The following is a 15,688-nucleotide window of genomic DNA, read 5'->3' on the forward strand; positions in this document are numbered from 1 at the left end:
TATATTCATCATATAGTAATCTCTAAGGAAAGATTCTTAAAACAAGTCAAAATAGGAAAAAGTAGCATAGTACATAATTCACCCACCTCTTAAGCACACACTCAACTTACATTTGGCATCAGAGCGGGTTATTGGTAACTTGCTCCTTAGATCAAGAAGATGGCTTCCGCAAGCGGAAACCTGGTTTTCAAAGATGGTGGTAGTAGCAACAAACTCCCTCTAATTTTTGGAGAATATTTTGACTTCTGGAAAATCCGCATGAAAGCATATTTAGAAGCACAAGGAGATGGTATATGGGAAATCGTTGAAAATGTTCCACATAATCCAACTAGTGTGGTCAATGGTGTTGGCACTCCGAAGGTTAAAAATTCATATGATGAAGACGATAAGAAAAGAATACTTAATGAAAAGAAATCTATCAATATTCTTCAAAGTGCATTAAGTATGGATGAGTTATTCCGCATATCTCAATGTAAATTGGAAAAAGAAATATGGGACACTTTGGTGGATACTCACGAAGGAACCACTGAAGTTAAAAGATCCAGATTAAACAAATTAAGTCAAGAATATGAAATATTCATAATGCAGTCCGGAGAATCCATTATTGCATTGCAGAAAAGATTTGTTCACTTGGCGAATAATTTAATTGCTCTCGGAAAGACCTTTACAAATGATGATCTCAACCTTAAAGTGATAGTATCCTTGACTAGAGAATGGCAACCAAAAGTAACGGCCATATCGGAGAAGAAAAGTGTTTCTACTATGACGTCCGCATCATTATTCAGAAAACTCCAAAAACATGAACTTGAACTTGGAAGACTTGAAAAGCATGAAAGGCAAGAGAAGAAATCCAAAGGAATTTTTGTGAAGGTAAACTCAAAGGAAGATAAAGATGATGGCGTGCTGGAGGAAGATGAAAATTTCATGCTCCTTGTTAAAAGGCTTGGTAAGTTTTTTGGTAAAAATGACAAATCCTTTTATGCGAAAAGAAATAAACATTTCAGGAAAATGGAGTCTTCCACATCTACACAAGATATCACATGCTATGAATGTGGAAAGCAAGGTCATATAAAGTTGGATTGTTCGAAACTCTCAAAGAAAGGTGGCTTTAAAGGCAAGAAGGAATTCAAGAATAAAAAGGCGTATGTTTCATGGGAAGATAATGAGATAAGTTCTTCATCCAGATCGGAAAGCGACGAAAGTGTAAATTTAGTATTAATGACTTCACACCATTCCAACAATGAAGAAGATGAGGTTAATAATGAGTTTTCTCTGTATGATAGTGATGCACAAGGTGCTATAAATGAACTTCTTAAAGAATGCAAAATTCTGTATAAAACAATATCATCTCAAAAGAAACTAATTTCAACTCTAGAAGAAAAAGTCGTGACAATGGAAAAAGATGTCGATGATGAAAAACATAAGATGATTAGTGAAAAACAAAATTTTGTACATAAAAATTGTGAATCACTTTCTTTCCAAATTGTCCAATTAAAAAGGGTTCTTGAAAGGTATGAGAAATGACAAATTGGGTTGAAATGTGTCTTTAGCCAACAAAGATATTCCAATGACAAAAGTGGACTTGGTTATTCAAAGTTTTTCAAACCAAGTTCTAGTAAAACTATCTTTGTTAAAGTTAATGACCAACCATCCAAAGAGAAAGTGAACAAGGCAAAAGATATTCATCACTATCCTAAAAGAAAAATATTTTCTAAAAATAAATCTTATGTTCCTAGATATAGAAGCAATTTTGAACCTACTTGTTTTTATTATGGAATAGTTGGCCATACACCTAATGCATGCTATGTTAGAAATTTTAGCATAGCAAGTGGGAATTACGTGTGGATAAAGAAAGACACTAATTATAAAGGACCTAAAGCAATTTGGGTACCTAACAAAACTTAATTTGTTTTATAGGTATGCTTGAAAACCACATCAAACCTTTGGTATCTTGATAGTGGTTGTTCCAAGCATATGGCGGGAGACATTAACAAATTCTCAAATCTAGAATTAAAGGCCAAAGGTTATGTCATTTATGGTAATAATGACAAAGGAAGAATTCTTGGTATAGGCAAAGTTAGAGCACCACCTTTCACATCCATTGAAGATGTCATTTATGTCAAAGGACTAAAGCACAATTTTCTAAGTATTAGCCAACTTTGTGACAAAGGCTTCAAAAACAAGTTCACTAAGGATGAATACTTGATTGAAGATGAAGTCACACAAGAGGTAAAACATAAAGGTACGAGATTTAATAATATATTTATGATTTCCCTTGATGGTGTGTCTTAGAAGGTAAAATGTCTTATGGAAAACAGTAATGAGTCATGGCTTTGACATAAAAGATTCGCTCATATTCATATGGAACATTTGAATAAACTAATAAAGCATGATCTTGTTATTGGATTGCCTAAGATAAAGTTTGTCAAAGATAGATTATGCGATGCATGTCAAAAGGGAAAACAAACCAAATCAACTTTCATATCAAATAATGTGGTGTCCACTACAAGGCCACTACAATTGTTGCATATGGACTTATTTGGTCCATCAAGAACAAGAAGCTTCAGAGGTAATGTGTATGCTTTAGTTATTGTTGATGATTTTTCTAGATACACTTGGACATTCTTTTTAGTGCAGAAAAATGATGCATTCAAGACGTTCAAGAAATATGCTAAGCAAATCCAAAATGAGAAATCTCTAACTATTGCATCCATAAGAAGCGACCATGGTGGAGAATTCCAAAATGCCTCCTTCGAAGATTTTTGCGAAGAACATAGAATTTTTCATGATTTCTCGGCACCAAGGACTCCTCAACAAAATGGACTAGTGGAGAGAGAGAGAATAGGTCACTTGTGGAACTTGCAATAACTATGCTTAGCGGCTCAAATCTTCCAAAGTATTTTGGGGCGGATGCGGTGAGCACGGTATGCTATGTAAGTAATAAAATTATTATTAGACCTATATTGAAAAAGACCCCCTATGAACACTTCAGAGGAAGGAAACCAAACATCTCATACTTTCACATCTTTGGATGTAAGTGCTTTGTCTTAAACAATGACAAAGACAATCTCGATAAGTTTGATGAGATATCCGATGAAGGTATTTTTCTAGGATATTCTCTTTCTAGTAAAGTTTTTAGAATTTATAACAAAATAACTTTAACAATTGAATAATCTATGCATGTTTCGTTTGATGAATCTAACACCTCGAAAGAGGATGAAGTTATTTGTGATGATGATGAAATTATAGGAAATCCTACGGAATATTCTATCAAAGTCAATAATCATGATCAAATAAAAGACCAAGAGGAACACATTCAACTAGAGACAAATCAAGAAGATCTTCCTAAAGAATGGAGAACGCATAAAGATCATCCCATTGACAAAATTATTGGAGACATAAATCAGGGAGTATCTACTCTATTGAATCTTAAAGATACTTGTCTCAACAGGGCTTTTGTTTATCAAATAGAACCTTCTAAAGTCACAAATGCCTTAGATGATGATCAATGGATTCTAGCCATGCAAGAGGAACTTATCAATTTGAAAGAAATCAAGCATGGTATCTAGTTCCTAAACCAAAAGGTAAGCATGTTATTGGTACTAGGTGGATTTTTAAAAATAAGCTAGATGAAAATGGTATCATTGTAAGGAATAAGGCAAGATTAGTAGCCCAAGGCTATAATCAAGAGGAAGGTATAGACTTTGAGGAAACATTTTCTCCTGTTGCTAGACTAGAGGCAATTAGATTATTATTGGCATATGCTTGTTCTTTGAATTTTCAGTTGTACCAAATGGACATTAAAAGTGCACTCCTTAACGGATACATACTTGAAGAAGTTTATGTAAGTTAACCTCCAGGATTTGAAGACTTCAAACATCCTAATCATATGTACAAGCTCAAGAAGGCCTTGTACAAATTGAAGCAAGCACCAAGGGCTTGGTATGATAGGTTAAGTAATTTTCTTTACGAACATGGTTTCGAAAAAGGTAAAGTGGATACTACTTTGTTTATCAAAAGAATTAACCATCATACTATTTTAGTGCAAATTTATGTAGATGACGTCATATTTGGATCCAAAAATGAATCCTTATGTGAAGAATTCTCAACAATCATGCAAGGAGAATTTGAAATGTCCATGATGGGTAAGTTAAACTCCTTACTTGGGTTGCACATCAAACAAACAAAGAATGAGATATTCATCAATCAATCTAAATATTGCAAATAATTTCTCAAAAGATTTGACATGGATGCTTGCAAAGATATAGCCACTCCAATGGGATCGGGGACATATCTTGATCATGATGAATCCGGAACTCCAATTGATATCACTAAGTATCGAGGTATGATTGGTTCCTTGTTGTATCTAATGGCTAGTCGACCCGATATTATGTTTAGTGTATGTTTATGTGCTTGATTTTAAGCATGTCCAAAGGAATCTCATCTCACTGTTGTGAAGAGAATAATGAAGTATCTCAAAGGAACATCCAATGTCGGCTTATGGTACCCCAAATGTAATGTAGTCTTGTTGGTTTCTCTGATGTAGATTATGCAGGATGTAAGATGGACAGGAAAAGCACGAGTGGAACATGTCACATTTTTGGAAATGCTCTAGTTTCTTGGTCATATAAAAATCAAGCAAGTGTGGCTCTCAGCACTGCAGAAGCATAATATATCGTCAGTGGTAGTTGTTGTGCACAAATACTTTGGTTGAAGCAACAACTTCTCGATTATGGTGTAAATCTAGGTAGCATCTCTCTCAAATGCGACAAAACAAGTGCAATCAATATTTCAAAGAATCCAATCATGCTCGAGAACCAAACACATCGACATTAGACATCACTTCCTAAGGGATCGTGTTCTAAAAGGTGACACTGATATCTCCTTCCTCGATACTCAGAATCAACTCGCAGATATCTTCTCAAAGCCGCTTTCTTTAGACGCTTTTTACAAAATTAGGAGAGAGCTTGGAATTATAAATGAAGGTGACATATAATTCCTCAATATTTATTCATTATACTCTATAATGAATCAAAGGTACACAAAATATCAAATTTCAAAATCTTACTTAAATTTTAAGAATGTGAGTTTGTCACTATATTTACAAATTTTCATTTTACATGATGCTAAAATAATTTTCATAACATGAATGGTTAATCCAAAGTTGCAATATTATATGTTATAACATGTCAAAGTGATAATTTGGGGGAAATTTCTACCTGTTGCCTGCTATGTAGCTATTTTTTTGTTAGGTGTTAACCGATTAACCATAATAGGGTAGCCGATTAACACCTCTTTCCCTTGCGCATTTTCTGTTCTATTTGGTGTTGTAATTGATTAACCATATAAGGTTAACCAATTACACCTGTCACGATTTTCCATTTATTTTAATTTATTTATGCTTAAATGTATTTTATTCTTGGTATATTTCCATACACCTATTATGTTATATTTTTTATTTTTTAAGTCTTTTCCCTTCCTTTTTGCTAATGACAAAGGGGGAGAAGTATTGTTATTGTGTTGTATGCTTTTTGTCTAACAAAGTGCAGCTAGCAAAATCTCTTTTAAGCATTGATCAAGGGGGAGAATTTTGATCTCTATCAAGCATTGATCTAGGGGGAGCTGTAGCGGTAAATTCATGATCATCAAGCTATGGATAAGCTAGAGATCAAATAACAAGAGTTGCCACCACACTTTTATTGTTTCCAAGGGAAAAGGAAAAAAGTACGAACAAAACCCAAAAGGTAAGAAGTTTTCAAATCAAAACTAATAAAATGTCAGAGATTATAGGTAAGGGGGGTGGTTACACAGAGGGAAGGTGTTAGCACCCAAAGTGTCCTAGGTAATCCTAGGGAGCCCTTTTTGTGTGCATATGTATTTGGTACAAAGTGATGTTTACAAACAAATAGAATGGGGGGATGAGAAAAGAATTCATTAATTATATTTTTATGTTTGGCAAGACCTTCGGTCTTGTGCCTAGGTACCAACATAAAAATGAGGGATCAAAACCTCGTAGTTCGTGATACAAAATTCAAAATGGATGCATTGCTTTTAACAAAAATTAAGTTTGAAAGGCACAAAGGCCTAAAAATGGTTTGAATGAGTTAGTTCTTTTTGGCTTTTTGAAAGTTTAAGTCGAGTATAGTTAAGTCTATTTACAGGTTTGATTTAAGAAAGGAAGTTTGAAAATGCAATGGCATAAGGCCAAAGTTTCTATCTTTTTGCAAAAGTGGTCAAAGTTTAGAGCAAAATAAGTTCAATCAAAGAAGGTTTTGAAAAAGGAGGGAGATATTTTGAAATTAAAGAAATGGGGAGAAGGTGAATAGACTAATCCTATGTACAAAATTAAAAGTTAAGAGTTGAAAAGATCTGACCAAATGGGTAGTAATCCAATAGACAAGAATGTCAATAGAAACCCAGAATTCCCTTGGACTTTTAGAATCAAGCAACACACAAATGCACAATTATATTATCTTGAAGAGCAAGGCATCAAATAAAGATGGCCACATCCAATCTTATCCATTCCATGATCTTCTTCAAGGTAGCCCATGTAACAGATGAATTTCACAAGTCACCTCACAATTCTCAAAAATAACTCTAGAGTATCCCCAAAAGTACTCTAAGGTACTCAATTGCTCTAAGGATAAAGGTTCACAGGTGATAACTCTACTAAGCATAATCTTAGGCTGGTTTACTCAATTTACTCAAAAGTCACCCTAAAGTCACTAAAAGGTTTATAACATCAAAAGTTACTCAAAAAAATCACTAACGGACTCCCGAACTCAAAAACTGCCGAAAATGCTCGAACTCAAGATTTTTTTTTCTAAAACAGCCTGAAAGCCCGAAAATCACCTTCGAAATCGACCGACCTTCGGCCACTGACGAATGTCTCCGCGTGGCTCACCTGCGCCGATCTGCTCTAGTGACACATCCCTGCTACCGCCGTCGACGCGATTGATCCTTCCTGGCACCGTTGCAGCTCTATCGCAGACTCCTCCGGAACCGATTTTCAATTTATTTTTCAAAAAGTTTTGATTTTTAAGTTTCTGTCAGAAAATCTAATTTTTCATGTTAAGGGTCTCATAAAAAAATAAAATCAAGGTTTTACTACATTTCGGAAAAAATTTAGGAAAACTAATCAATTATAGGAAATTAGGGGAAATAGAGCAAGGTTCATCAAACATCACAAAATTGGGAAACCAAATTACCCAAGGAGAGTAGTTCGATTTCCCATAGAAAAATCCCAACTCTGCAGAGTTAATCACACAACACAACACAAAATTCATACAATATCATTATCATCAACAAAAGGTCTATAAACCTACAAACAATAACACTGAAGAGATCGTGGGGGATTTATCCCAAATCCCATTTTTGGGTCTCAGTGCAATCATACAGAAAAACAATTCCAATAATCGTGTCAATAAGGTTTTGCATAAATCTTATATGGCCAATTTACACCGATCGTTTAAATTAATGAAATTAGAAAAAATAGCATAAATCCCAAGACATTGATATAAGTATAAGGATCCATCACTATCCTACATACCTAAATCACCCATAAGAAGATAATCCCTCCTACCTTGAAATTGTAGTGTGTTTGGTAAAGCTTGGCTTTTCCTTCCTCACGCTCTCCCTTAGGGTTCCTCGTAGTCGCTCTCCAACTTTTCTCAGTTTTCACGTAAATGTGTTCCCAAATCCCAATATTTTATTTATATAACCCAATGGGTTTTCCTAATTTACAGTTTCCATCCACAATATCTCATTATTCCAATTCAACCTTGCAACTTCTTAAAAAACTCAACTTCTCCCCCATTCTCAATTTTTATAAATTATTATTCAAATTAAATAAATATTTAATTCAAATAATTATTTAATTCTAGATTTTCTATATTTCCTACTTCTTCATCCTATTACAAAGTAATTAAATATGTCTAATTATCCGCATTAATTCAATAATAATATTTTATTTTCTGCTCTCATATCTTATAATCCCGGTAATTATTAAATTATCAAAATACTCTTATACACCGAAAAACACTAAAATTCAAGTATGGTGAATAAAATACACCAATAATTAAATAAAATACTCTATTTAAAAGTTGGGGTGTTATAGTTTGCAAACCAAACTCAGATATTTTATAAACATGATTATCCAAGTAAAAATTATTAATTAAAATACAATTGTTTGTCATCATCTAAAAGATGGAGATTGTAAGAACACGTTTGGTTCTACATCTACATACCTTTAAGTTTTGATGATAACAAAGTGAAGAAGGACAATTTTATGCACTAACTGTTTTGTTAAGTGTGCATAAATTTAAAGGCTAAAATAGAATCTAAATGAAGAGAGCAAATGTTGAGTGAAGCAGTTTCTGATCAAGAAACTTCTAATGTTAAGTCTAAAGGCAACACTGATAGTTGAAGACTCTGAAGAAGTCAACTATGATAGGTAAATCAGAAGAAAGAAAATTCTAATGGAAAGAAAACATCATATTAAAAGCAAAGTCTGAAGCAAGGCATGAACAACATCAATTATAAAACCCATACTTTGAAGAAAGTTATACCATTGAAGAAGTCAATATGAAAGCATACTAAGTCTGGAGAAAGCTGAAAGCAGATTCTAAAGAGAAGACACACTTTGAACATAAACCATCCAGTCAATCTCTGATATAAGCTCTGACTACAAGTTTGTTTTAGTCTCACAACGTAGTACTCCAAGAACATTGAAGTCTCTCTAAGTTCTGAAGACATCCTGAGAATTCTACTCAAGCTTCATCAAATTATATTAGAAGCCTCTGGCTAGAAGTTAGTAAGTAAAGGGAAATGCCTCTTAAACAGTCAAAACATTTGTAAAAACTATTAAGTGCTCCTGCATTTCTTGTTCAGAATTAATCTAGACTCTGATACTTTCAAGTCTCACTCTGAATAGACTTTGTAGTCTGAAACATCTAGGCTATGGACTCTGATCAAGCTTCACTTCATATTTTATATGAATACTATGATTATGACTAGAAGAACACTCAAGGAAAGTACAACCAAAAAGAGATTGTCTTATGAAAACAAACTCTAATCTCTACTCAAGCTTCAATCCACTTGCATAAGAAGCCTTTGACTAGAAGATTTGAATTAAAAGTCAATACCGTTTGATGTGACAGAAGTACAAAAGTAAATCTACTTTCAAAGTAAAAAAGCTTCTCACTACCCATCATCAAACAACTATCTACTTCAAGTGCAACTCAGCTGTTGAAAATGGAATGACCTTCATATAACGGATAATTTAAGGTCAATTCTTATTCTACCCTCCAACGGTTCCTTACTCTAAAGGATATATTCATCTCCTATATATTTTGAGGAAGAAGAATATGGAAATAAGTGTGTGTGGATATAGGCGTGCATGTGGATGTGTGTGAGTCTTAACAGACGCTGAAGTTACAACACCACAACTCAAAAAAGAGATAAATACTTAGAACTTTCATTGTACATCTTCTAATTGTATTCATTTGATTTTCATGTGGTATGTTATCAGCTTATCAAGAAGCAAACTTTGAACACAACTTTGTAATAACCAAGGTTGGTTATTTTCCTCAAGAAACCATATGGTCAGGATCTTTAGAGGGCAATGATAGTTTATCCTTGAGGTTGTAATTCTCAAGCGACCATGTTGGTCAGGTTCTTGAGAGGGCTTTGAAAGGTAGTCAAAGAGGATACATCTCCTTAAGAGACCAGGTTGGTCAGGATCTTAAGGAGACAATGATCGCTATATTTCTTAGAGGACCGGGTAGGTCAGAATTCTTAAGAAATCAGGATAGGCTATCATTATTTTGTAATTAGATTGATTATTGGATTAAGTCTTTGTCTAAGGAGAAATCACTCAAATGGGTGCACTGGATGTAGCCTAGTTAATGGTGAACCGGGATAAAGTACTTGTATATTTTATCATTGTTCTTACTATTATTGTTGTTGTGATTCTTCTATTTGTTTTGGGAAATAAAATGTTGTCATACTTGAAACACAATTCACCCCCTCCCCCCCATGCCTCTCTCATTTCTTGTGTAACCTACACCTTCAATTGGTATCAGAGCACCGATCATGTTATTGACTAGATTATGTTAAACACTTAATTATATCATAAAAAGATCCATTTTTCTAAACACATTAGGGCAACACAAGCAACAATGATAAAAGATCATTAATTCGTCACATGCACACATCCTGCGGATGTTGGTGATGTTAAACTAAACAAGATGAATGAACAACAAAGAAATACAAATAGAATTATCTTGGATTTAAATTTATCTCCTTGAATTCTATTTCTTACAATGAGTATGAAGATATTGCAAATGGAAGCTTTGCTAAGTCTTCATTTGAATCTTTGAGAATGACTCATTGTTTCAAGTATGAGGCCTTCAAAATAAGGATTGGTGAAATTTTGAGTACATGATGCTTAAAATTTCAAACTCTTGTTTTGGTTTGAAAGTCTTAGACAAAGGTCACTACAACAGACAAAGTGTAGAAGTTAATCAGTAGTTAACCAATGAGGCAAAGGGATATGATGATGTCATACGGTGAACTGACTTTGGTGTGTTTTGCTTTGGAAAGCAAATGTCGCGGATAGCAAGAGTCGCCACCGACTTTTCTTTTATCCAATAAGGAAAGGTGGAAAAGAACAGGAAAGACCTTAATTAGATTTTGGGTTCGGGAGGTACATTATACAAAGGGAAGGTGTTAGCACCCTTTGTATCCATGGTTATCCATGGGCTCTTAATTGCTTGATCACTTATGTTATTTTTTTCTTGTCTGAAAAAAGTGTTTGTGAATTGTTTAGAAAATGTTTTGAGAAGAGAATTTAACTTTGTAATGATTCTTGTATGAATGTATACAAAGTGGTTATCTCGTTTAGTTTTGAAAGTTGTTTAGAAAAATATAACTCGGTAATGATTCTAGTATGAATGTATACCAAGTGGTGATTTTCTAAAAGATGTTTTGAAAGGTGTGGGGTGTGAAAAATGTTTTAGGTTGTGAGTTAGCAATTAAGGGTTATACCTACCCAAGGCTTTTATGGGCATTTCCTATCCTTATGAGGGTAAAACTGTCCTTACTATTGATAAGTAAGTAGTTTTATCCTTTGGATGTAAAAGGGACATCGTAGGGTCATCGATTGGTCATTGAAGGCAACATTTGTAAGGATACCTTAGCATTCGAAGGGACAATCATCATTTAACCGTAGGCTACAACGAAGGGTCATCGAGGGACAAAATCATATATTCGCAGGCAACATCCAAGGGACTGTGATTTATTTTATAGGGACATGATGATTTAATCGAAGGGTCTTTGCTAAGTGTATCCCCACATTCGCGGGACGTGACCATAATACCGTGATATCGTAAGGCAACAAAGAGAGGTCCAAAATCACATATTCAACGACAATATTTTACAATCGATTAGGTAGTTGTAATCAATTAGGTAATTAGGTCCATATTATGATCAATTAGGCAATTCCAAATATGTCTCCATAAGGGTATCCCACAAATAAAGTGGAATACCTAGCAGGCCGTTTCTTCGGGAGTATGTAAGCCCTTACAAGATTCAGCAAACAGGTTAGAATATCGAGACAAAGTGCAATTGAGAATTGCACTACAAAAGAAACACAGCAGTAGTAATAATGCATGATTATAATGAATCGGATCAGGTCGGCATAAAGCAGAACAGAAAAATTCAGCGACTGTCATGTTCGCTGCTGCCTCGCCTAGCGAAGGCTTAGCGAGTGCTCGCTACATGCTCGCTTAGCAATGTGCTAGCGAGCGGCTACGGGTTTTGAGTTTGATAGCAGTACAATTTCCGGAACTCCGAACCCTATGGCATTCAATTACAGAAATAACATGGTCAAACATTCAGGATATTCAGGCATACTTAAACTCACATGCAAAATCTAATTACATATCCAAAAATTCAGTCATGATGCATTATGTATTTAGAGATTACAGGTTGGAAGCATAAAACAGTAGTGATGCGCAAACCTGTTTGCAATTGAATTGCAACGTTGAATTGGCGGATCACTTTTGATATCGGATTCAGTTGGGCGGAGGTAACCTTTGTGCAGATGAGTTGCCTTCAGGGTTTCCTTTAGGGTTGCTCTGAATTCTCTTGGTTAGCCTCCAGGGTTTGATTGCTAGGGTTCCGGTTCGTCCGCCTCTTTCCCGTTTTTCTTCCGTTTTCGTTCTCGCTTTTTCTCACTGAAGTTGTGGTATTTATAATGCTCTTTTTATGACCTAATGGGCTCAGAATGAAGCCCAGAATTTTCTGGTATTCGCAAGCTTCGCTAGGCGAGTGGCGTAGCGAAGGGTTCGCTAGGCGAAGGAATTGCTCGCCTAGCGAGCAAACCAGTTTAGGACATTTTCTGGATTTTGTCATCTGTGTGCTGGGTCCTTGTTCTTTTAAGATCAATGCCTTGAAAAATAAGTTGGAGTGCCTTAGAAATGCCTTGTAATATTAACGGGTAAATTTTGGGGTATGACAGCTGCCCCTGTTCAATATTCTTGAACCGAAAGAGTTAGAATGGTGTGTACGCCATTCGTGGTCTGGAGGTGGAAGATTATTGAACACTAGAATGCCCCAAAAATTTGCACTTGTTAATCAGAGGTTATTCCTAATGGAGATGGGCTTAAAGATGCCATCCGGGAAGTTTGATGATGAAAGATCAGAATGGATCATACGCTGCTGGGAATAAAGGATCAGAATGGACCCTATGCTAGATCGTGTCTGAGTAGCAGAATGAACCGTCTATTAGACTGCCTCGGGAGAGGTAAAGATCGGAATAGATCGTACGCTAGATCGTATCCGAGTAACAGAAAGAGTTATCCATTAAGCGGGTGACTTCGCTGGGGATGAAAGATCAGAATGGATCGTACGTTAGATCGTATCTGAGTTGCAGAATGAGCCGTACGTTAGGCTGTATCTGAAGAAGAAAGTAGTCGTACGCTAGACTACACCCCGGAATGTACCGTACGCTAGGCAGTATCTGAGGATTTGAAGGTCCAAATGGGTCGTACGCTAGACCGTATTGGAGTTGCAGAATGAGCCGTATGTTAGGCTGCATCTGAAGAAGAAAGTAGTCGTACGCTAGACTACACCCCGGAATGTACCGTACGCTAGGCAGTATCTGAGGATTTGAAGGTCCAAATGGGTCGTACGCTAGACCGTATTGGAGTTACAGAATGAGCCGTACGTTAGGCTGCATCTGAAGAAGAAAGTAGTCGTACGCTAGACTACACCCCGGAATGTACCGTACGCTAGGCAGTATCTGAGGATTTGAGGATCAGAATGGATCGTACGTTAGATCGTATCTGAGTTGAAGGAGTCATATGTTGAGCTGAATCAGAATGAACCGTACGCTAGGCCATATCTGATAGTATATGTTGTATTTGCAATGAATATCTGGGGTGGGCTTAAAGATGCCACCATCAGAGTGCCTGTCGGAATAAATGTCCATATGGATTGTATCTGAGAGATATAATTAAATCTCGAATGTAATTGATAAAGATGTCCGTCTGAATGGACCTTTGTTTTGACTGTACTAGGAGGATAATTAACCTGAAAAATAAAGTTAGCTTGATGCCATGTCATGATGCATGAGATATTTTATGCTTATGAAAATAAATGCGAACAATGTATGCATGCGTATGCTGTGAAATGATGTAATGAATGAATTATGCGTCTGAAAAGTTTTTTTCTGGCGACTCCCTGGGGAAAATAAATCCCCATCTTCTGGTTGGAGATACTTGTATTGATGACCCTTTCTCATCTAGGGATACTTGATTTCCGTCTGATGGTAGAAATATTTAACAGAAGCCTGGCGGGGGATGGAAGAGGTGACCAGTCTGTCTAGTAATGCCGACTTTTTCTGGGGAATAACTGGCTTTGCTGGGGAGTAGAATTGGCAACGGATTTATTGGAAAGCATGGTTAGATCTTTCCTCGATCCTGCAGTCTTGTAGTGATTGCTATTTCCGTTTTATGCATGTGTTTTGGTAAACATCGATCATATTCAAATGCACATATCAATTCAAATTAAATCAATGGACGTTTACGCAAACAAAACAGAGAAAGTAAAACAAAAGCATCTTTTTGAGAGTAAAGTTGTATTGATTTTGAAAGAGGGCCTATAAACAGGCAATTTGTGTACAAGGAGACAGAAATCCTAGTGAGAGGAAATCGTCGAGACAACAAAGAAAAAGCTATGAAGAAAAAGAGTCCTATTGATTTTAATTCTGCTACTGTCATTATGTCTTCAAGCATCTCATCTCCTGCTGTCGGATAGAAGTGATTGGCTTGTTCAGTCCCTTGAACTTGGATGAAGCTGTCTGAGAACGGGACATAGTCATACGCTTTTAATCCCTAATTTTTGCCTGGACCGCCTTTTCAGGTTTTCAGTCCACCAGGATACCCTTTTTTGCCCAAGCCGCCTTTTCAGGTTTTCGACTTGCCGGGTGTACCTTTTTATATGTTTATCCCTAATTTTTGCCCGAACCCTTTTGGTTCGCCGGGATGCCCTTACTTTTGCCTAGATACGTCGACCTAGCGGGTCTCTTTTATGCGTAGTATTTTTTAACTATGTCCGCGTTCACGGGATGCGGGAAATCTTCGCCATCCATCGTAGCGAGCATCATGGCTCCACCAGAGAATACCTTCTTAACTACAAATGGCCCTTCGTATGTGGGAGTCCATTTGCCCCTGGGATCACTTTGTGGTAGAATGATACGCTTGATCACCAAGTCGCTAATTTGATACACTCGTCTCTTGACCTTTTTGTTGAATGCCTGGGTCATGCGCTTCTGATATATCTGCCCATGACAAACAGCCGCAAGTCTCTTTTCATCAATCAAATTTATCTGATCGAGTCGAGTTTGAATCCATTCATCCTCGTCTAAACCTGTCTCTTTCATGATTCTTAGAGAGGGAATCTGAACTTCCACCGGTAAGACGGCTTCCATTCCGTAGACTAAAGAGAAAGGAGTTGCCCCCGTCGAAGTGCGTACTGAAGTGCGATAACCATGAAGAGCAAACAGTAACATCTCATGCCAGTCTTTGTACGTTACTGTCATCTTTTGTATGATCTTCTTAATATTCTTATTAGCAGCCTCCACGGCGCCATTCATCTTTGGCCGGTACGGAGAAGAGTTATGGTGTTTTATTTTGAACTGCGTGCAGAGTTCAGCAATCATCTTGTTGTTCTTCCGGAGAGAGCAGGTTTCTCAGATGTATATTTGATAACATCCATCTTAGAAATCAATAAAGTGGTATGATTCAACATATACTGTCTTAGTCGGCGAGCAGCCTAAGCCAAAGCATATCAAGTTTGCTCGAGCTGTGAGTATCTTGTTTCACAGTCGGTACCTTTTGCTAAGGTAGTATATTGCATGCTCTTTTCGACCAGACTCGTCATGTTGCCCCAACACACACCCTATTGAATTTTCTAACACGGTCAAATACATGATTAGAGGTCTTCCTTCAACTGGTGGCATCAGATTTATAGGTTCTTGGAGATACTTCTTGATTTTGTCAACAGCTTCTTGACATTCATCATTCCATATCATCTCTTGATTTTTCCAGCGAAAACCTCTACATAGTCACGTAACATCCGACTCAATATTTCTTTGACACTGTTTTCCAAGCCTGCTCCTATTTTG

At 36.3% G+C, this 15,688-nt stretch overlaps 1 protein-coding gene across 1 annotated transcript; it reads left to right on the top strand.

Annotated features, from left to right (window-relative positions):
• The first annotated feature begins 159 nt into the window (after positions 1-159).
• On the top strand, positions 160-2,292 carry LOC127123830 (uncharacterized). Its single transcript, XM_051054005.1, has 3 exons — positions 160-836; positions 1,005-1,449; positions 1,918-2,292. The coding sequence occupies exons 1-3, from the start codon at positions 160-162 to the stop codon at positions 2,290-2,292; spliced, it is 1,497 nt and encodes a 498-aa protein (XP_050909962.1).
• The last annotated feature ends 13,396 nt before the right edge of the window (positions 2,293-15,688 follow it).

This window comes from Lathyrus oleraceus, chromosome 2, assembly GCF_024323335.1.
Source record: "Lathyrus oleraceus cultivar Zhongwan6 chromosome 2, CAAS_Psat_ZW6_1.0, whole genome shotgun sequence".
Taxonomy (NCBI): Eukaryota; Viridiplantae; Streptophyta; class Magnoliopsida; order Fabales; family Fabaceae; genus Lathyrus; species Lathyrus oleraceus.